The following is a 23,702-nucleotide window of genomic DNA, read 5'->3' as shown; positions in this document are numbered from 1 at the left end:
GTGAGAGCTTTAAAACTATGGCCTATCCATTTTAAGAAACCGAGCTGTTACCTTGCCTATTTACTTATTTTATTAATTTATGTAAGAAATATTATAAGTACAGTAGAAGCGAATAAGAAATTCCCACATAAGAAGTTTTCCCCTGTACTAGGTTTGGTTTCTTAAGTCCCAATTTCACCTCTATATATTGCAATGATTATTTTCCAGCATAAGAAGTTTCACGAGTAAAATGTTTTCCTACATAAAAAGTTTGTGATAAAGAATTCACAGCGTATTATTATAATGACATTTTCCAAATTAATAAATTTTTTAAATATAGAAATTCTTTATTTTTATATTAAAATATATTAAACAAAATAAATATTTTGGTAATCAAACAAGTTAGTGCTAAGCATCATTTTAATGCATAGTAAATTACCAAAGTAGGAGAAATGGCATCGTTTTTCATATATCTCATATCGTGAATGCCTTCACAACGAGTTACCTGATATTAGCATTATGAGGCATTGTGAGGCATATGATACAAGAAAGCAAGCTTATATAGCATCAGCCAAAAAAAACCCTTCGTATTTTGCCCATCCGGTCACTCTAAATGTTTGTCTAGTTCAGCCTTAAATTTATTTAAGCTGTCAACTTCCATAACAACAACAGATGAAAGTCTGTTCCAGCAATCACCCGCTGGCTAAAGGCAAACTTCCGCACATCTATTCTGCAGCTGTCTTTCCTCAATTTTTAATCTATGATCCTTTCAGATTTTTAGTCTTAGCAAGCAGAAGTTACCCATCAGCATTTAGCATGCTCAAACCATTCAAGGCCTTATACACCTCAATCAGATCAGCTTGCAGGTGCCTAGTCTTCAGATGCTGTAACTTTTACAACTTCAGCCTTTCTCCATAAGCGCATCCCTTTGTTCCTCTCACTAATCTTGTTGCCCTACTCTGTACTTATTCTGGCAACTCTACATCCTTCCTAAAATGAGGCCTCTAGACCTGTATGCAGTACTCGAGGTGTGGCCTCACCATTGCCATGTAGAAAGAGATAATCACCTCCTTGTCCCTGTTAGCAAAATTCCTATATATCATTGACAAAACTCCATGACCTGCTCTGGCAGCCCATCTGCACTGCTTAGGGAACTTCATATCTGTCTGCACAAATACCCCCAGGTCTTTTTCATTCTGCACCTCCCTGAGTGTACCACACAATTGCTACGTTTCTCTAGGGCTACTGCTACCCATATGCAGTACTTTGCATTTGTCAATGTTAAACTTCAGTTGTCGCTTCTCAAGCCATCTACCTAACTTTTCTAGATCCTGTTGCAGTAGCATACTGTCTTTAGTGTCATTAACAACCCTTCCAACCTTTGTATCATCTGCAAACTTGGACATTAAGCCTGATATACCTTCATCATTATCACTGATAAATACACAAAACAACAATGGGCCCAGCACCAAACCCTGGGTGACTCCACTAATAACATTAGTCCATGTAGAGCAGTATCCATTTATTAACACTCTGTGCCACCTCCCACTCAACCATTCCTTTATCCATTGCAGAAACGCGCCCTTAATGCCATACCTCTCCAATTTCTACAGCAGTCTTCCATGTGCAACAGTATCAAAGGCTTTCGTGAAATTCAAGTACAGTCTGTCCTCGTATAACACGTGTTTGCATTACACGAATTCGATCATACACGATTTATAAATAAGGGAACAATGTCGCATATAACACGGACATAATTCGCTTATGCACGATTCGCCTTTGTGTTTACAATAAATGACAGTCGAACGCGGCGAAATCACCACAACTGAACACAACACAGTAGGAATGAAGAGAGGATTCTGAAAATTTGTTTTTATGATTTCGTGGAAGGGGAAACACATTTAACATAATAACGTAAAAATCAACAGAATTTCAGCTACCGTATCGGTATTATTGCAAATGTAATTAGATCGACTTTTACTACCCGTTTATAACGACTCCACTAGCAGGAACCACCAATAAAAGGAAACTCCAAATTGTTTTTATTGTTTTATGGTAGTGACTTCCAGAAATGTGCTTTAGTAAAACATAAGCATGTAATATGTGAGAATAGTGTGTTTACGCCTTTACTGCATTTATTCAGTTTGTACACGGACGTTGCATCGTTTATTCAGTTGCTACTTGTTTGCTGTGCGTTTATGTATATGAAGCTTGCCTCCTCATTTTTGTTCATTTTATAATTGTGCTCTATTCTCAAAAAAATGAGTAAAATACTTGAAAAAAGTGTGAAAAGGAAGCGTTCTGGTGAAAATACTTCAGAGAGAAAAAGAAAAGCAATATCAATAGAAGAAAAATATGAAATTGTGAAACGCTTTGACCGGAATGAAAGAACATGCGATATTGTGTGTGCTACAGGCCTAAATGAGGGAACGCTGAGAACAATTAGAAAGAATGCAGAAAAAATAAAAGCAACTTTCATAGCAGGAACAACATCAGTAACAAAATCAGTTAGATCAAGACACAAAGAACTGGAAGAGAGGAACGTCTTTTATCTGTTTGGATAGAAGATCAAACAAAGAACAGATCAGGAACAAGTTTGCTTACGATAAAAGCAAAGGCATTGGCAATATTTGAAGACCTCAGAAATAAAGCTGAAAACCCTCAAAAAGTACCTCCCTTTACTGCCAATAGTGGCTGGTTCAACAATTTCAGGAAACGTCACGCTTTCCATAATGTGAAATTATCAGATGAAGCAGCAGCAAAGGCATTTCCGCCGATACTGAAAAAACTAATTGAGGAAGAGGGCTATACACTGGACCAAATTTTCAACTTTGATGAAACTGGACTGTATTGGAAAAAAATGCCATCACGAACATATATCTCAATAGAGGAAGCACGAGCTCCAGGCTTCAAGGCTGCTAAGGATAGGTTTACCGTTATGTTAGGAGCAAATGCTAGTGGCGACTTGAAACTGAAGCCTGTTATTGTTTATCATGCAGCTAATCCACGAGCGTTAAAAGGGATCACAAGGACTACCCTGGGTGTTTACTTTAGCAACAGCAAAAGAGGATGGATGACAGGGCAGATCTTCACTGAACTTCTACTACATGTGTTTGAGGATGTGTTTCGAAGCTACTGCAAAAAGAAAAATTTGAATTTTAAGATTTTAATTATTTTGGACAATGCACCAAGTCACCCTCCAACCCTTGCTGAACTGTCACCAAACATCAAAATCCTGTTTTTACCGTCTAACACAACATCTCTTATCCAGCCACTTGACCAAGGAGTAATTGCTGTTTTTAAGCACTATTACACAAGACGGACATTTAAGATGCTGATAGCAGAAACAGAGGGTGAAAATGCACCAACAGTTAAAGACTTCTGGAAGCGATTCAACATTAAGAATGCAATTTACATAATTGTGGAGGCTTGGAACGAAGTGACAAAAGAATGCTTACATGGTGTTTGGCGGCCACTTTTACCAGATTTTATTCGTGATTTTAAAGGCTTTGATCCTGTAAATGAGCTTCCTAAATTAAAAGCACATTGTGTTGCCCTCGCAAAGCAGGTTGGCTTTGAGGAATTGGAGGAAGATGATTTAGAAGAGTTGCTTCAGTCTCATGAAGAAGAACTTTCAACTGAAGAACTGCAACAACTTGTTGTTGGAGGGCAGGTGGAAGATGAGAAAGACGACGAAGTTGAATGCCTGAACACCACCATAAAACCGCTTTGTACTTCAGAGTTATCTTCAGTTTTAAATTCATTTGAGAAAAGTATGCAATGGCTAGAAGATAACGATTATAATGCAGAAAGAAGCAGAAGAGCACTTTATACAATTCGGTCTGCTTTGGAGCCATATAAGCAGCTGCTTTGTGAAAGGAGGAAGACTGCGAAACAACAGAAACTAGATGTCTTTTTTATGAAAACACCCAAGAAAGAGACAGAAAATGAGCCGCAGCCTTCTAGTTCTGGTGTGACCACATTTCATCCAAAGTCTTCATCGGCATCTCCTCCACCTCCCAATTCCGATAATGATGACAACCTGCCGCCACTTTCCCCATAATTACGCTGCTTCAACCCTTTCTCAAGCCCTTTCCCTCAAGCCGTCTTCATTTACTTTTAAGGTAAGGATCTAAATTCAAATGATTAAATTATTAATTTTACATTTTTCAACTGTAACTGTTTTATTACGATTATTTATTGTGTTTGGTAATGTTTTGGTTAAAAATGTGTGTCTAATCTTGGGTGGTCAGCACCTAACCCTATATTTTCCATAGGGCCTGTTGTTTATATTGCATGATTTTGCATTGCACGAGGATTTCTAGGAACGCAACTATCGTGTTATACAAGGACCGACTGTATATGATATCAAAATAATTTTTTTCATCCAGTTCCTTTGTGATCATATTGTAGTATCCAAACAGATTGGTCAGACAAGACTTCCCCTTTACAAACCTATGCTGTGTCTGAACTATTACTGCAGTCTTGTCTGGGTGACCATATATCACCTCTTTAACCAATGACTCCGTTATTTTGCCCAGAACAGAAGTGAAAATAACAAGTTTATAATTATTTGTGTCACCCTTTGAATCCCCTTTGTGAACTGGGGATGCATTTGCACATCTCCAGTCCATGAGGACCTGCCCTGAATCTAAGGATTCTCTCATAATTATGGGTAAGGGTTTGCTATCTTCCCTCGCTGCTTCCTTCAATATAACGGGATAGATTCCATCCACGCCAGGCGCCTTTTTTAGATTTATCTTCAACAATTTCTTCTCCACTTTGCTCTCAGTTATTACAAAATCACTTAGCTCCCAGTTAGAGTTTAATAAACGTCTTGCATTCCCTTCCTTGAATAATTCCTCATGTGTGAATGTAGATGCAAAATACTCATTCAGTTTATCAGCTACTTGAGCAGGATCATCAATAGTCGAACCATCTATGCTAACTGGACCAATCTGATTCATCCTCTTCCTTCTAGAGTTTACATAAGTAAAGAACTCTTTGCTGTTTTTCTTTGCATCCTTTGCCAAAGATGTCTTGTAATCTGCCTTTACCTGCCTAACGTACTTTGTGACTTGATTAAAGACTAGCTTATATCTGCCGCAGGCTTTTGTGTTGCCTGATAATTTATATGCCTCCCATGCATTTTTTTCTTTGCCACGAGCAAAGAAAAAATTCATCTGACATCCATTTAGGCCTGAACCTTGAACAGTATTTCTTAGTTGGTATGAAAAGCCTAGTAGCCTCCAGGATTAAGTCCCTGAAGGCTTCATATTTAGAATTCACTGTTGGTAATATCATCAGATTATCCCTCTGTATAGAATTTAAAAACCATCTGAGACTACTGCAGTCACCTTTACGAAAGCAAAAACCCTTCCCTTTACCCTTGATAGTAGTTACATCTTTAAGTAAATCCCACATCAGCACAATGTGATCACTGTCACCTAGTGGTTCCTTTATCTGTAAATTCTGACTGCATGAATAATCACTGCTGATAATCAGATCAAGAGTATTACTCTCTCTGGTTGCCTCTCGAACATGTTGCTGTAGAAAATAATCCTCCAATAAATCCACAAAAGTTTGCTAGCATACGAGTGACCAACTCACACATTCCAGTCAATATCTGGAAAGTTAAAATCACCCATTGCAAGACATTCTGATTTACTGGACCACTTTATTTCACTGCACAACTATTTTTTGTACTCACAGAGTCATTAGGCCTTTAACATACTCCTACTCTCATTTTCCCTTTCCCAGTGTTTATATCACACGAAACAGACTCAGCATTGCACTGTCCACTCATGTCAACTGGAATGCACTTCCTTAGATTTTATGTTTCTTAACTAACAGCATAACCCCTCCTCCTTTCCTACACTGTCTCTCCTTTTCTGTACACATTGTATTCTCCATATTCCAATACTGCACTGCTTACATCTGTGTGACACCATGTCTCTGATATCCCAACAATATCTGCCTATGAATTCTTGATCAGCACTTCAAATTCATCAAATTTGTATACTATACTTCTAGCATCGGTGTACATGCAAGTTTACATGCACCTTTTCTTACTCTTAGTTACCGTAACACAGCCCATGTATCAACTTGTTCCATGATGACTCACAGCAGCTCTTGAAATCCCCAGAAACATGCTCTCTAGGCTGCTGCTCATTACAATAGAAGCAGTGCAAGATCACTTTTGCCTCTGCCTGCGTCTACCGTTAATTTTTTAGTCTTTGAATCCCCCCCAATCTAGCAGTTTTCCAACCCACCTAACACTGCCTCGATAGCATCAGCAAATATTCTTGCACCCTTTCTATTTAAGTGTATCCCATCCCCGTAGAAGCAATCTCTCCTGTTAGCAAGCACAGACTACTCTGAAAAAAATTCTAACCCGTGGGCTTTGCACAATCTCTCCAGTGCCGAATTGATTGCCAACACTCTCGTCATATACTCCCTGCTATCGTGTCTGGGCAGAATTGCACTACTTCCAATAAAAAAATTCCAATATTGCACTACTTCCAATATGCAACACTTCGCCAATGGAGAAGACTAATGTTATAATTCACCAGTGGATTCTTGGTGAAGGGTTGCCTATTCGAGAATCTAGTGTCTAGCGTTGCTTATTCTAGGTAGTTCAATATCAGGGCAACTCGTTGCTTATTCTAGGTAGTTCTATATCAGGGCATGGGTGTAAGGTGGTGCAACTGCACCACCTTTGGAGTTTGAAGTAATACACAATTTTTAATATTTTCATTAATTTATTGAACCTTTAAAACAATACAAATTCTTTCTTTCAAAATACAAGTACTTTCTACCACCGATCACGAAACGTTGGCTTGGCTGTACACGTAAATCAGCGAAACTTGACTTAATAAAATATTGCATGTATTCTAAAATTTGTTGAACAAAAAATTTATTCCCACTTGCACCACCTTGAAAAATATCCTGCTGGCACCCATAATTCACAATATGAGATATCACAAAAACAATGCTCTGTTCGATTAGTGGGTTTTCCATAGTCTGAGGCTTTCAGCACTAAAACCTTTTTAGTATAAACATTTTGATATAATGGAAGTGACATATTGCATTTGTTTTCATCGATATCCATAATTGGATAGCATCGACCACGTGAAGCACAGTGAAGTATTTGCCATTAAGTTCTCATTTTTTTGAATTACTCTAAACAGTTCTGAATTATTAGTGAATTGTTGCTCTGTCTTATTATAATTGTAACTTTTTAAGGTATGTTGAAACTCCAAAAGAGCTCACTTCCGACTGGGTAATTATTATTATTGATTTATTTCTCTGTTGAGGAAACACCCTGGGACAGCCATTGGCTGAAAGGGTGCGAGTTACATTCTAAGTGTGAGTATTTGGTAATGAGTTTAATGAACAGAATGTTAAGCAATTAGAAATCCTCAGTTTAAAATTGTTTCCCATAGGCAGAGTAAAATATTTATAAATTCTGAAATAATACTTAAAAATTACCTTTAACTTATGTATGTGTATCTTTTCCATTTTTTGTTTGTGTAGTTAATATTTCATACCCTTGGGTCATTTTCCCTTCTAAGAAGTTTTCCCGCATAAGAAGTTCTAAACCTGAGTCCCTCAGAAAACTTCTTATCCGGGTTCTACTGTAAATAAAAATTAATATTATAAATATTAAATATTATAATAAATATTTATATCTGGAAAATGTCAAAATTATATGGATACTTTGACAACCTTCCAGAATATGTTTGATTATAACAGTTTTATACTAGTTAATAAAATTACTAGCAGAATTTTTTAAATTACTTAATCTTTTTTTTTTTTTTTTTTTTGTAAAATTTTTAATTAAACTTGCAGTATTTTTAAGGTAATTCCAGCTGTTATCCCAATTCCATCAAATTCTATTGCCGATATTATATTTTAGTAAGCATGAACTCATTTAAAGTGTTATTTTTTCCCTCTGTTGTCACAGTCAGTGTATTCCTTAATTGTTTTCTTTTGGGCAGCTATACTGTTCACTCACAATTTTGGAATAATTCCTCCAGATTTAGTGAATGATGCAAGCTAGACACATGTTGAGAAGTAACACAGGTGTATTTATATCTTGCACATAGATGTACTTAAAGTCCTTGTGGTGACCCAAAAAAAAAAAAAAAAAAAGTCCAGCCTGGTGACTAGTATTTTTCAAATCAGTTTACTGGTTGTGAGGTTGAACTGTGAATTCTTTCTTGCTGTATTGGGATCATCATAGTCTATGCCTTGTGAGGAATTGGCACAACTGATGACTCAGTATGGATGACTCAGTATGTATAAAGCCTTGAATTTATTTAAGCTGTCAACTTCTACAATGACAGATGGAAGTTTGTTCCAACAATCAACCACCCACTGAATAAAGGCAAACTTCCACACATCTATCCTGCAACCGTCTTTCCTCAATTTGAATTTATGCCCTCTAAGGCGATTATTCTGAGCAACAAGGAGAATCCCATCAGCATTGAGCATGCTCAAACCATTCAAGGCTTTATACACCTCTATCAGATCACCGCACCGGTGCCTAGTCTCCAGACACTGTAATTTGCAAAACTTAAGCCTTTCTTCGTAAGAGCAACCCTTTGTTCTGTTCGCTAATCTTGTTGCCCTTCTCTGTCCTCGTTCCAACAGCTCTACATCCTTCGTAAAATGAGGCCTCTAGACCTGTATACAGAATGCAAGGTGTGGACTTACCATTGCCTTATAAAAGGGGATAATCACCTCCTTATCCCTGCTAGAAAAATTCCTGTATATCATTGACAAGACACCATGAGCTACTCTTGCAGACCATCTGCACTGCTCAGAAAACTTCATATCTGCCTGTACAATTACCCCCAGGTCCTTTTCATTCTCTACCACTGTCAGTGTAGTACCACAGAGTTGATATGTTGATCTGGGGTTGCTGTTTCCCATATGTAATACTTTACATTTCTCAATGTTAAACTTCATTTGCCACCTCTCAGCCCATCTGCTCAACTTTTCTAGATCCTGTTGCAGCAGTGTACTGCCATTAGTGTCATTAAAAACCCTTCCAACCTTCGTACCATCTGCAAACTTGGAGATTAAGCCTGATATACCATCATTTATAAATACAGAAAACAACAATGGACCCAACACTGAACCCTGAGGTACTCCACTAATAAGATTAGTCCACGAAGAGCAGTGTCCATTGATTACCACTCTCTGTCTTCTTCTTCCGCTCAACCATCATTTTATCCATAGCAGCAATTTGCCTCCAATGCCACACTGCTCCAATTTGTGCAGCAGTCTTCCATGTGCAACAGTATCAAAGGCCTTTGTAAGATCCAAATATATGATATCAAAGTTATTCTTTGCATCCAGTTCCTTTGTGACTACATCATAGTATCCAATCAAATTAGTCAGACAAGTCTTCCCATTAACAAACCCATGCTGTGTCCAAGCTATAACTGAAGTCTTGTCTAGATGATCCTGCAGTGCTTCTTTAACCAGTGCCTCCATTAATTTCCCTGGAACATAAGTTAAACTAACAGGTCTGTAATTACCTGTGTCTCCCTTTGATCCTCCCTTGGGATTGGGATTACATTTGTACATCTCCAGTCCATGGGTACCTCCCCTGAGTCCAGGGAAGCTCTCATAATTATGGCTAAGGGTTTGTTTACTTCCTTTACTGCCTCCTTTAATATAACTGGATAGATTCCATCCACCCCAGGTGCCTTTCTTATGTTTATCTTCAACAATTTCTCCTCCTCTTTACTCTCAGTTATTACAAGATTATCTAGCTTACTGCTAGAGTTGAATACACCTCTGGCATTCCCTTCCCTGAATAACTCCTCATGTGTGAATGTAGATGCAAAATATTCATTTAGTTTGTTAGCTACCTGAGCAGGATTATCAACGGTTGAACCATCAATATCAAGTGGACCAATCTGATTCATCCCCTTCCTTCTAGAGTTTACATAAGTAAAGAACTCTTTGCTGTTTTTCTTTGCATCCTTTGCCAAAGATGTCTCATAATCTGCCTTAACCTGCCTAACGTACTTTGTGACTTGGTTACAGACCAGCTTATATCTATCATAGGCTTCTGTGTCGCATGTTAATTTATATGTATCCCATGCATTTTTCCTCTCTGTCACATGTCTAATTAGTTCATGTGACATCCATTTAGGCGTAAAGCTTGAAAAATATTTCTTTGTTGGTATGAAAAGCCTAGTAGCTTCCAAGATTAATCCTTTGAATGCTCTCCATTTTGAATTTGCTGTTGGCAATATCATCAGTGAGCAGTCACTGATGTGAGCAGTCTTAGTTGCTGATGGAATCAGAGGAATCTTCATGATGTTGAGATATAAGCCATGACCCATTGAACATATCCAGATAAATATTCCCATCAATCATATTTTCCATGAAAAGAAAGGTTCATAAATTTTCTTATTTGAAATTTCCCAAAACATTTATTTTTTGGGGACTTTCAGTGCTCCACACTTAAACATTGGAGTGATTGACTTTTCCACTCAAGTGAAAAGTGGGTTCATTAATGAAAACAAACCAATGCTGGCACACTATCCTCTTTTTTCCTGTTAAAATTCACAGCAAAACTTATTTTATTTGTGTTTGTTATTCAGCTTTATCAACTAAACAAACTGCAACTTGTTAGCATTTCCAAGTAAGTGCTTCTGTAAGAGCATGCCAGACTGGTGTATAGTCAACTCATGGCTATATCTGTGAATGGAAGAATGTTGAAATTCTTCTCTTACATGTTTCACTATTTCATTAATGATTCAAGGGTGACTCAGACTCTTTCTTTTCAAACTGCTTACACCAATTGTAAATTTATTGTGGCGTTTCCTTTTTTATACTATACACAAAAGTCATGTTTCACACTTGTTGCTGAATTTGCAAACTGGATGACACAAAATTCTGCTTTTTCCTGAGAAGCCAATTTCAACAATGTGTTCTCTTGGCAGTTGCCAGATGTGACTGAAATTAACGATCTGGTGAGGATTTGAAAAAAAAAAAAATGTCACATTTATGGTTAGTGTTTCATGAATATTTGAAATGTTTACTTCATTTTGAATCACTATATATGTGATTCAAAGAGGAGAGAGAGAGAGAGAGAGAGAGAGAGAGAGAGAGAGAGAGAGAAAGAGAGAGAGAGAGAGAGAGAGAAAGATGGAGTTTGTGGTATGTGTAGAATTGCTAATTTGTTTTAAAATCCTATCTTTATTATATATTGATTGTTTAAAAAGTAACTTTTAATTTTAATGTGCTTAATTTGATTATATTATGTTATCAAGGGGCCACGTGGTCCTCCTGGTCCAAAAGGAGAAGATGGAAAGCATGGCTTGCAAGGACCACCAGGTCCTCGAGGTCCTCTTGGACCTGCAGGACCCAAGGGCTTGCCTGTAAGTATCAGCATTTCATTAATTAAAAAATTGTTCATAGTATATAATATTTTGTTATTTGAAACTAAAAATAATTGAAAGTCATCTTTAAATTTCAAAGATATGCTTATTGATTAACTTTCTTTACCATAATGCAGGGGTGGCCAACGAGTCGATCGCGGCTTTAATTTTGGTCGATCACTAAGAATTTTAAATATACAGTCATTCCTTGATTTGTGCAGTCAGGTATTTTTTTTACCAAAATTTTATATTGCGCAGCGGGTTTCACTACCTGAACGTTATTTTTTTTTTTTTTTTTTACGAAGCTTTAAAAATAGGAATGAAGAGCAGATTTTGAAATTTTATTTTTGTTTTTTTTTGCATGATTGAAGGTTTCATTGAAGGAAAAACACATTTCACCATAATAACGTAAAATACCACAGAATTCCAGCTGTAGGTATTATTGCAAATGCAATAAGATTTTTTTTTTTTTTTATGAGAACCCCAAACACGAGAGGTATTAGAACCTATAGTACTTAGTACCGTGCTTGGGTTGGAGGTTGAGAAGACGAAAGAAGATATTTGTTGACATTGGACTTGAACTTCTGTAGATTGTAATTTTCAGGAAATACGTATGAAGGAAGGTTGTTCCAGAAAACGGCAGTTGAATGAATAAATGAGGAAGATGAAAAGTTGGTTCTGTGGGTTTGAAGATGGACAGTAAATGGATGTTGGCTGGTGGTGGCACGTGTTCGGATTGTTTTGAAAGAGAGAGCGGGAATTATAGAAGCCAATTCAGAAGAACAGTGCCCATAGAAGTATCTGTAGAAGAGGCATGCAGCAGCAACAGTGCGTCTATGAGAAAGCGAGTGGAGAGACTCTGTTAGAGATGAATCATTAATTAACCTAACTGCCCTCTTCTGAATGGAATCAAGAAGCCTGAGAGAGGTTTTGGGGGCACCACCCCAGATGTGGGAACAATATTCCATGGCAGGGCGGATTTGCGATTTATACGCAATATGATTTATATGCAATAAGATTAAGTTTACTACCCGTTTATAATTAGATTGCATTAACAGAAAAGCTCAATAAACCAAAAAAGTGCAAATTGTTTTATGGTTGTGACCGCCAGAAATAGCTTTAGAGAAATATCACAAAGGCATTCAAAACTAATTCTTATATAAGGATATAATCAAACAGAGCAATAAACGGTGGTGTGTTTGTCCGGTTATTTTGGAAGCAACTTCCTCATTCGGGAATCCTCTTCATCAATTATCCTATATTAGCTCTCCAGGACAGAATATTTTTCCGGTTTGCGCAACTTAAAAGTGTTTTAATCGGTAAGCATTGCTTGTGCTGATTTAATAACTGGACAGTACTTATATGTTAATTTAATGCCTTTTGATTTAAAATGAATACTACAAAAAAGAGTAAAACGTATCATTTTCATCAAGAGTGGGAACTAGATTACTTTTTTGTAATGGTGAAAGAAAAATGTTGCTGTTTGATTTGCAATGCTTCCGTGGCTATACCCAAAAAAGGAAATTTAGAAAGGCACTTCAATGCACTCCATGGTAAATGCCAATCGGATTTTCCCACATTAGAAAAAATATTTTTCTAATGTGGAATTAATTGAAAATAATTGAAAGTCATCTTTAAATTTCAAAGATATGCTTATTAATTAACTTTCTTTACCATAATGCAGGGGTGGCCAATGAGTCGATTGCGGCTTTAATTTCGGTTAATCACTAAGAATTTTAAATATACAGTCATCCCTTGATTTGTGCGGTCAGGTATTTTTTTTACCAAAATTTTATATTGTGCAGCAGGTTAGAAGAACTTAAAAAATTAGTTCGAACTTAAATCCAGATTATTCACGCAACAGAATTTCTTCCTGAGACCTAATTTACAATCTAAAGCAGTAACTGCAGCATCATTTAAAGTGAGTCGACTTCTTGCAAAAAAAATGCAAACCATTTTCTGATGGTCAGTTCATCAAAGATGCATTTTTAGAAATAACAGATTCTCTTTTTGAAAATTTTAAGAACAAAAATAAAATTAAAAGTGCCCTTCAAGATCTGCAATTATCTCAAAATACTTTGATGCAACGCATCAAAAAAATGAGTAAAAATGTGAGCGAAGAATTGTGTGCTGATATTGCTAATTGTGTGTCCTTTTTCTCTACAACTGGATGAATCTACAGATGTCAGTGATACAGCTCAGTTGCTCATTTTTATTCGTATGGTTTTCGATGACATTAATGACACTACCACTAGAGAAGAACTGCTGGATATGGTTTCGTTAAAAGAAAGAACTAGAGGTCTTGATATCTTTAACTCATTCAAACATTTTATTGAAAAAATTAAATTACCACTATTTAAGCTCATATCAGTAACAATAGATGGAGCTAAAGCAATTACGGGGCATCTTAACGGATTAGCATTAGCATTAGCAGAGGCATATTATGCAAGAAAGCAAGCTTATTCAGCATCAGCCAAAAAAAAAAAAAAAAAAAAAACCCACTCCCATTTCACCCCTCCGTTCGTTCGAAATACCTGTCCAGTTGAGCTTTAAATTTGTTTAGGCTATCAACTTCAACAACAAGTGATGGAAGTCGGTTCCACCAACCAACCACCCGCTGGCCAAAGGCAAATTTCCACACATCTATCCGACATCCGTCCTTCCTCAATTTGAATTTATGCCCTCTGAGGTGATTATTCTGAGAAAGATGAAGAATCCCATTGGCATTGAGCATGCTCAAACCATTCAAAGCCTTATACACCTCTATCAGATCACCTCGCCGGTGCCTAGTCTCCAAACTCTGTAATTTGCAAAACTTAAGCCTTTCTTCGTAAGAGCAACCCTTTGTTCCATTTACTAATCTTGTTGCCCTTCTCTGTACCCGTTCCAGCAGCTCTACATCCTTCTTGAAATGAGGCCTCCAGACCTGTATACAGTACTCAAGATGTGGCCTTACCATTGCCTTATACAAGGGAATAATCACCTCCTTATCCCTGCTAGAAAAATTCCTGTATATCATTGACAAGACACCATGAGCTACTCTTGCAGCTCGTCTGCACTGCTCAGAGAACTTCATATCTGCCTGCACAATTACCCCCAGGTCCTTTTCATTCTCCACCACTGTCAGTGTAGTACCGCAGAGTTGATACGTTGCTCTGGGGTTACTGTTTCCCATATGCAGCACTTTACATTTGTCGATGTTAAACCTCATTTGCCACCTCTCAGCCCATCTGTTCAACCTTTCCAGATCCTGTTGCAGCAGCATAGCGTCAGTATTGTCCTTAACGACCCTGCCAACCTTTGTATCATCTGCAAACTTGGACATTAAACTTGATATCCCATCATCAATATCATTCATAAACACCGAAAACAACAACGGACCCAACACGGAACCTTGAGGAACTCCACTAATAACATTAGTCCACGTTGAGCAGTGTCCATTGATTACCACTCTCTGTCTTCTGCCACTCAACCATCCCCTTATCCATAGCAGCAATTTGCCTCCAATGCCACACTGCTCCAATTTGTGCAGCAGTCTTCCATGTGCAACAGTATCAAAAGCCTTTCTAAGATCCAAATATATAATATCAAAGTTATTCCCTGCATCCAGTTCTTTTGTGACTACATCATAGTATCCAATCAAATTGGTCAGGCAAGACCTGCCCTTAACAAAACCATGCTGCGTCTGAGCTATAACTGAATTCTTGTCTAGATGATCCTGCAGTGCTTCTTTAACCAGTGCCTCCATTAATTTACCTGGAACAGAAGTTAAACTAACAGGTCTATAATTACTTGTGTCAGGGGTTTGCATACTTCCTTTGCTGCCTCCTTTAATATAACTGGATAGATCCCATCCACTCCAGGTGCCTTTTTTATGTTTATCCTCAACAATCTCTCCTCCACTTTCCTCTCAGTTATTACAAAATCATCCAGCTCACTGCCAATGTTTACTTTACCTGCATCATTCTCCTTCCTGAATAACTCCTCATGCGTGAATGTAGATGCAAAATACTCGTTTAGATTGTTAGCCACCTGAGCAGGATCCTCAACTGTTGAACCATGAATATCCAGTGGACCAATCTGATTCATCCCCTTCCTTCTAGAGTTCAAGTATGTAATGAACTCTTTTCTGTTTTTCTTTGCATCCTTTGCCAAGGATTTTTCATAGTCTGCCTTTGCCTGCCTAATCTCCTTTGTGACTTGGTTACAGACCAACTTATATCTATCATAGGCTTCCATGTCACCCATTAATTTGTATGTATCCCATGCATTTTTCTTCTCTGCCACATGTCTCATTAGTTCATCTGACAACCATTTAGGCCTAAACCTTGAACAATATTTCTTAGTTTGTATGTAAAGCCTGGTAGCCTCCAAGATTAGTTCCTTGAATGCTTCCCATTTTGAGTTTGCTGTTGGTAACATCATCAGTTGGTCCCACTGTATAGAATTTAAATACTGTCTCAGACCATCATAGTCGCCTTTACGAAAACAAAAACCCTTCCCTTTACCTCTGATGGTAGTTACCTCCTTGAGTAAATCCCACTTCAACACGCTGTGATCACTGCCACCTAGTGGTTCATTTATCTGCAGGTTCTTAATGCATGAAGAATCACTACTGATAATCAGATCAAGAGTATTGCTCCCTCTTGTTGCCTCACGAACATGCTGATGTAGAAAACAATCATCCAATAAATCCACAAAAGCCTTGCTAGTGTGCGAGTGACCAACCCACAAATTCCAGTCAATATCTGGGAAATTAAAGTCCCCCATTATAAGACTCTCTGATTTACTGGCCCACTCTATTTCCCTGTACAATATCTTATTATACTCATCAGAGTCATTAGGCCTATAGCACACTCCTACTCTCAATTTTGATTTCCCTATGCTTATGTCACACCAAGCTGACTCGACACTGCCCTGTCCATCGATGTCGACTGGCTTCACTTCCTTGGACTTTATGTGTTTCTTTATTAATAGCATAACCCCTCCTCCCCTCCTGTCCTGTCTATCCTTTCTATACACATTGTATTCCCCAAATTCCAGTTCCGCATTACTTATATCTGTGTGACACCACGTCTCTGATATCCCAACAATATCTGCCTTTGATGTTTTGAGCAATACCTCAAATTCATCAAATTTATTTACCAAACTCCTAGCATTGGTGTACACGCAGGTATACATGCACCTGTTTCTATTCTTAGCTACCCTAAAAACCCATGTGTTTACTTGTACCGCAATGACTACCAGCAGTCTCTGAAATATCCTGCATCTTGTTTTTCAGACTTCTGCTCATTTCAATAGAAGCAGTGCAAGAATCACTTCCACCTCTGCCACTGGCTACTGTTAATCTATTAGTCCTTGTATCCCCCCCAACTAGCAGTTTTCCGACCCACCTAACACTGCCTCGACAGCATCAGCAAAAATTCTTGCACCCTTTCTATTTAAGTGTATCCCATCCCTGTAGAAGCAATCTCTCCTGTTAACAAGTACAGTCCAGGCTGAAAAAAATTCTACCCCTTGAGCCTTGCACAATCCCTCCAGGGCCGAATTGATCGACAAGGCTCTCATCATATACTCCCTCCTATCGTGTCTGGGCAGAATTGCAGACACTTTCAAGTTCAACCCTAATTCACGGCTTTTTTTCAACAGTGACCTGTACTTGCTAAGTAATTCCGCCGGTCTCCTACTCTTAATATCATTAGTGCCAACGTGTACAACTATATCACCTTTTGTGCCCTTAAAAGATGATATCTGCTCTACAACGTCATCAACCTTTGCCCCTGGCAGACATACCCTGGTCCTATTCCACCTATCCTTTTTACAAAGTATGTTCCCCGTTTCCCTGACAATAGAGTCACCAACAACTACTAGTTCCTGTGGAACCAGCGCATTCTGCCTAGGGGGCTGCTTCTGTGTTGCCTGATGACCAAGTGCAAGCTCTGGCGTTGATGTGGGCAGCTGAGAGCTTGATGGGCCCCTCAATTTATTTCCTTCGAGGGCATCCACCCTGTCCTTCAAGCTCTCATAAAGGCCCATAACAACGCTGAGTTGTCGCCTGATTTCCTTGCACTCCTTACATCGTGCACACACAAAGACATCCCCCTTGGCAGTATCATGTCCCGTACCCGACTGCTCCGCAAACATCAAGCAAACAGTGCATTTTAATAGACTGTGATTCAGAGGGCAACTGCCCCCCTCAGTTCTCCCCTGAACCACAGCACTCCCATTAGCTTGAGCCTTTTGCTTTGCTGCTCTGGTCAGAGTCATGATTCCGATTTAATTCAATAAAATTCAAAACAAAAATTAAATCCTTAAGTTATATCCCAAAACAGTTATGTTATATATAATTTTTTTTCGGTATCTAGTGTTTTCTACGAGTTCCCTTTATACAACTTCCGTATCACGTGCACCACTATAGTTATGTATTAATTATTTGTTACGATTAAGTCGTTATATATATATATATATATAGAGTTAAAAGTACAATTTAATTGACAATAAAGTTTATCAAGATTAATAGATTTACTGATTAATTGACAATATTATATTATGCACTATACGACACTAAGCTTTGCATTACATTTCATTCATTTGATTCATTGCATTGTGCCAAAAGGATGATGAATTCCCAGATTTTTGGAGTTACCACTGTATCATCCACCAACAAGTGTAACACTTGTTGGTGCAGATGAATACTAAGTGGTATGACATCACTTCAAAATCTGGGAATTCATCAGAGGACAATCTCTTCAAAGGAGACTTTTCAAAATGCAACTCGATGAAAAAGAACTAGATCTGATATTACACACAGATGTGAAGTGGCTGAGTCGGAGTAAGTTTCTACAGAGATTTCGAAATTTGCTGAATGAAATTAAAATATTTGTTGATCAAAGGGGAGATGATTATCAGCAGATGATTAATATAAATATCAATTTTTGGGAATGGCTAAGGATCTCAAAGAAAAAAAATTCAACCATTTTGCAAATATGCAAGTTCATTTGCAAAAATATCCTGTTTTTGAATTTAATAGTGACAAATATGTTTCTGAAATTGAGAATGTTGTGGACGATTTTGAAACCAGATTCAGTGATTTTAAAACAATTGAAGACATTGTTCAATATATTTTTTATCCATTTAATGTCAACTTAGATACGAAACAAATTGCAGAAAAAATCTCTGCGATTTTTCACATGGCGAAAATATTACTTGAAAATGAAATTATTACATCACAAAATGATATCTAAAAGCCAGATCATCAGAAAAAGAGTTTTGGAAATATGTTTGCTGGGAAAAGTACCCAAATGTAAAAAAATGCAGTGAACTTTAAATTCCTCTTTTGGTTCCAGATATCTATGTGAATCGGCCTTTTCATATTTGAAACAAACAAAGACGAAGAATCGCTGTGCTCTTACGGATTTGCATACAGAAGATTCTTTACGGTTGGCCTTATTATAGTACGTCCCCGATTTTGAAAGCTTGGCAGATGACACGAAGACATAAACATCACATAAATTGAAAACTTGAAATATATATGAATTTAAAATAAGAATTCTGAATTGTATTGAATTTTAAAATTTATAAACAGCATTTTTCAATATGTGTTGATTAACTTTTTTAACCTTGTGCAATGAAATTTTTGAGATGGTAGATCGCAGCACATTTTGAAGGAAAAAAGTAGATCGTATCACAAATTAAGTTGGCCACCCCTGCCATAATGTATATAAAAATCATTAAAATACATTGTTAGTAGTGCATAAAGTATGATTTGAAATGACAGTGTCCTCTGACTGGTTCATTACACTAGTACGTAATTAAGTTTTGACAATGTGTTAACCCATGGACATCTGTGTATATGGTAAATTTTAGATAAAGAACCCTTAAAAAAGTGAGGAAGAAATAATGTTGATGTCAAATGCAAAAAAAACCAAACATTTTGAATAAATGTCAATAATAATATTGATTGCTAGCAGTCTAACGAGGAAGGATGGCATGAGTTACCAGTGGATAGGAAACTTAATATGTGAAATTAGAACTAAAATGAATTTGCATTATTGTGATTCTTTGATCATACACTGTTGATTTCAATGTAAAACATAATTATCATTGTCAAAATAAGAATAAAATAACAAAAAAGCAATCACATGCATAGAAGAATATACAGACGACAACTGATAAAATAATATACAGATTAGTACGTTGGCATTCGAGGTGAGCGGACGCGCTTAGACAGGGCTCCTCAGTTAAGTGGTTTACTTTTGGATAGTGCTTTTAAATAATTGATTTATTTAGATATTGTTGGATTATCTTGTTATAGGTTTTCCTGTAACTGTTTGATTTTAATAATATTATAGATATAATTTTTTAAAGTTACTTTCATTGATATTTATTTAATTTTATAATGGTAGTTACGAGATCTGCCTTAAACACGTCACAGGGTATCGTGACTCACACGGAAATAGCAGATGGCGATTTACGGGTGAGTCATGATTTAATCCGTTGTGGAACCTGTGGTATGTTTTCCAGGGTCGACCTGGTGACTAATCCTACCTTACCTGGGGATTCTTTTCTTTGTGATCGATGTAAGGAGTGCACCGATCTTAAATCACAATTTGGTGCACTGATGGAACAATTTGAGTCCCTGAAAAAACGAGTGCTTGCCCTCGAAAATAACGCTTCTGGGAGCTCGTCAGGGACTCAAAACTCCAGCAATCTACCAAGTGATGCACACCCGATTCGAGCCTCAAAACAGAAAAACCAAGTGCAAACTACCCTGGTTAAAAAGGACATTGTTTTATTAGGAGACTCCATTGTCAGGGAAACGGGGAATATTTTTTGTAATAAAGATAGGTGGAGCAGAACCAGGGTATGTCTGCCGGGAGCAACTATTGATGATGTCACCAACAGACTGTCAGATTTTAAAGGGGGTAAAGAAAATATTATTATTCATGTGGGGACAAACGATATTAAACGTACACGATCTGACGATTTGTTGGAAAAATACAGGACCATGCTGAGGAAATGTCGCGAGCTAGGCCATAATGTCTATGTGTCTGCAATTCTGCCCAGACACGATAGGAGGGATTATATGTTAAGAGCCTTGTGGATTAACTCAAGACTTGAAGGAATCTGCAAGGCTTTAGGGGGTAAATTTCTATCAGCATGGCCCACACTTGTAGGTAGAAGGAATTTGTTTTGTAGAGACGGGATACACTTAAACAAAGGTGGTGCAAAAGTTTTTGCCAGTATTATTGAGGATACCTTAAAGGCTCAGGGAAACTGCTAGTTAGGGGGGATGTGGGTAATACTGACACGCGTTTATCAGATAATATTGGTCAATGTAACTCTTGCACATACCTTAAGAGTTCTTATCTGTTACCCCAACTGGACGTATTATCTAGATGTTCTGGGGGCAAAGACGTTTCACGTGAGCGGGTAACTAATATCAGGGAAGAGAGCCTAAAAAACTTCAAGGGTTGTGTTAGGGTTGTGAAATATACAAGAACAGTAAATCTTAATTGTTTATACAGTAACGTTAGAAGTGTCGTCAATAAAATGAGCGAATTCGAACTGCTGGTTAAAACAAGTAACGCCGACATAATAGGGCTTACAGAGACGTGGTGCCACCCGGAAATTGGTGATGATGAGTTTCAGTACGGCTTGTATAATGTATTTAGGAAGGATAGAGTAGATAGAAGGGGTGGGGGGGTAATGCTTCTTATCAGAAGCAGCCTGAGTGCGACGATAGCTTTCCCGGATTCAGACATTTCACATGCTAGTATAGAGTCTGTATGGTGTGAGATAGTTGGAAACAAAGGTATAATGCGAGTAGGAGTAATCTACAGACCAGGTGATTGTGAAGATTATGACAAAAGCCTCTACATGCAAATGGAATGGGCAAGTAAGCGTCAATGCCTAATTATGGGTGATTTCAATTTGCCTCTAATTGATTGGAGTAAATGGGAAGGAAACTCGACATGGGGAACAAAATTTTTAAATCAACTAGATGACTGTTATTTGTATCAACATGTCAGGGAAAGTACTAGAGAAAAGAATATCCTAGACCTCATCATCACACATGAATCAGATGACATAACAGGGCTGAGAGTAGAGGAACCAGTAGCAGGAAGTGATCACGGAGTTCTACGGTGGATGATGACGAGAGAGGTAGCAAAAGTAAAAGGCAAAGGAATGGGTTTTAATTTCAGAAAAGGAAATTACGATGCCTTAAGGTACTACATGGCCTCTATTAACTGGGTAGATATCGCGCAGAGAATGAATACAATTGAACTGTGGTACGCTTTTAAAACATTAATCACAGATGCCTTGAATGCGTATATACCATTAAAAAAATACTCCACAAGAAGGGTTCCAAGTTGGATGAATAGTGAAGTTGCCACATTACTTGAGCAGAAAAAGGTGGCATGGAAAAGTTACAGAGCAATAAAAAGTACTGAAACCTATAACAGCTACAAGGTGATGTGTAATAGAGCCACAGAAAAGGTTCGACAGGCAAAGGCAGTTTATGAGAAATCACTAGCAAACAGAGCAAAGAGGGGGGATAAAGAATTCTTCACATATATAAATGCCAAGAAGAGCAGGACAAACCAGATCGGACCTTTACGTAAGGGAAAGGGGATAGTAATAAATACACCAGCTGCCGTTGCAGATGAACTCAACAGTTATTTTGCATCGATATTTACAAATGAAAAGCCTTTTGTAGCAATGGGAAACTGTGGGAGCGAAGTTAAAAAATATGTAATTAATGATATTGAAATTTCGCAAGATTATTTAATGAAAAAACTTTCGAGCCTACAGACCTGTAAGGCTCCTGGAGTTGATGGAATATACCCTATAATCTTAAGAGAGGCGGCAAGCGAGTGCATTGAACCACTGAGGCTAATTATGCGAGCATCACTAGACACTGGGGAGATTCCCTTGGATTGGAAAAGTGCAAATGTATCTCCCATACATAAGGGTGGCTCTAAAAGTGAAGTCAGAAATTATCGACCTGTCAGTCTGACTTCAGTAGTAGGGAAAATCATGGAGGCAATGATCAAGGGTGGAATTCAGGATCATTTGGATCGAATTGAAATTCTCAAGGATACTCAGCATGGTTTTGTAAAGGGAAAATCATGTTTAACAAACCTGGTTCGCTATTTCGAAAGGGTCACTCACGAGCTGGATTTAGGGAATAATTTCGACATTGTTTATTTAGATTTCAGCAAAGCTTTTGACTCAGTCCCACATGAGCGGTTGCTTTATAAGCTGGAACAGGTTGGAATCACTGGGAAAATCCTTAGATGGATAGAAGGATGGCTTCAGGGCAGGAGGCAGAGGGTTGTGATAAATGGCTATTCCTCAGATTGGGTTGATGTAAGAAGTGGGGTTCCCCAAGGATCAGTATTAGGACCACTGTTGTTTTTAATTTTCATAAACGACATTGATGAAGGGATAGAGGGCGTGATGTCTAAATTTGCAGATGATGTTAAAATTGGTAGAGTAGTTAATGATCACTGTCAAGCTGAGCTTCTTCAGAGAGACCTAGATAGACTTCAAGAATGGTCAGAAAAATGGCAGCTGTGCTTTAATCCAACAAAGTGTAAGGTATTACACCTGGGAAACAGTAATCCTAAAATAACTTATTCACTTGGTGGAGTTCAACTAAACCCAGTACTGGAGGAAAGGGACTTGGGTGTTACGATACGGTCAGACATGAAATTCTCTGAGCATTGTAAACAGGTTGCAAGGAAGGCCCATGGTGTCCTATCGGTGATCTATCGAACTTTTGCAAGTAGAGATAGGGACGTGATAATCCCATTATATAAGGCTTATGTTAGACCACACTTGGAATACTGTGTTCAAGTATGGAGACGGCACCTAAAGAAAGACATCGAGCTTCTTGAAAGGGTGCAAAGAAGGGTAACTCGCCTGGTGAGATCGGCAAAAGGGCGTCCTTATGAAGAAAGACTTCGAATATGTGGGTTGCAGAGTTTGGAAACTAGACACCTTAGAGGAGATTTGATTGAGGTGTTTAAGGCTCTGAGAGGCATCAGTAAAATGAATGAGGACAAAATTTTCAAGATTATAAATGATGCTAGAACTAGGGGACATAAATTCAAGTTACGGGGGGAAATGTTTAGATTGGACTGCAGGAAGTTTTATTTTAGCCAGCGAGTTATAAATTACTGGAATAAGTTGCCTTCATGGGTGGTAGAGGCGGACAGTTTGGGGAAATTCAAAGGTCATCTGGATAGTACTTTCGGGTAAGGGAAGCGCATAGGATGATAGGATTAATTTCCTTTTTATTTATTTTTTATT

General features: G+C 37.9%; 1 protein-coding gene across 1 annotated transcript in view; it reads left to right on the top strand.

The window, feature by feature from the left end:
* The window catches only part of LOC150083829 (uncharacterized), a 607,249-nt gene that overhangs the window by 444,242 nt on the left and 139,305 nt on the right, over positions 1-23,702 (top strand). Inside the window, exon 48 of the mRNA XM_090375392.1 lies at positions 11,277-11,384. Coding sequence (XP_090231518.1) covers positions 11,277-11,384 — 108 coding nt within the window. The remainder of the gene's footprint in view (positions 1-11,276; positions 11,385-23,702) is intronic.

The sequence above is a fragment of the Mastigoproctus giganteus genome, chromosome 6 (genome assembly GCF_048544385.1).
Source record: "Mastigoproctus giganteus isolate SK-2022 chromosome 6, ASM4854438v1, whole genome shotgun sequence".
NCBI lineage: Eukaryota > Metazoa > Arthropoda > Arachnida > Uropygi > Thelyphonidae > Mastigoproctus > Mastigoproctus giganteus.
Note: the sequence above shows the minus strand (reverse complement) of the source record. Positions and strands in the feature narration are given on the sequence as shown.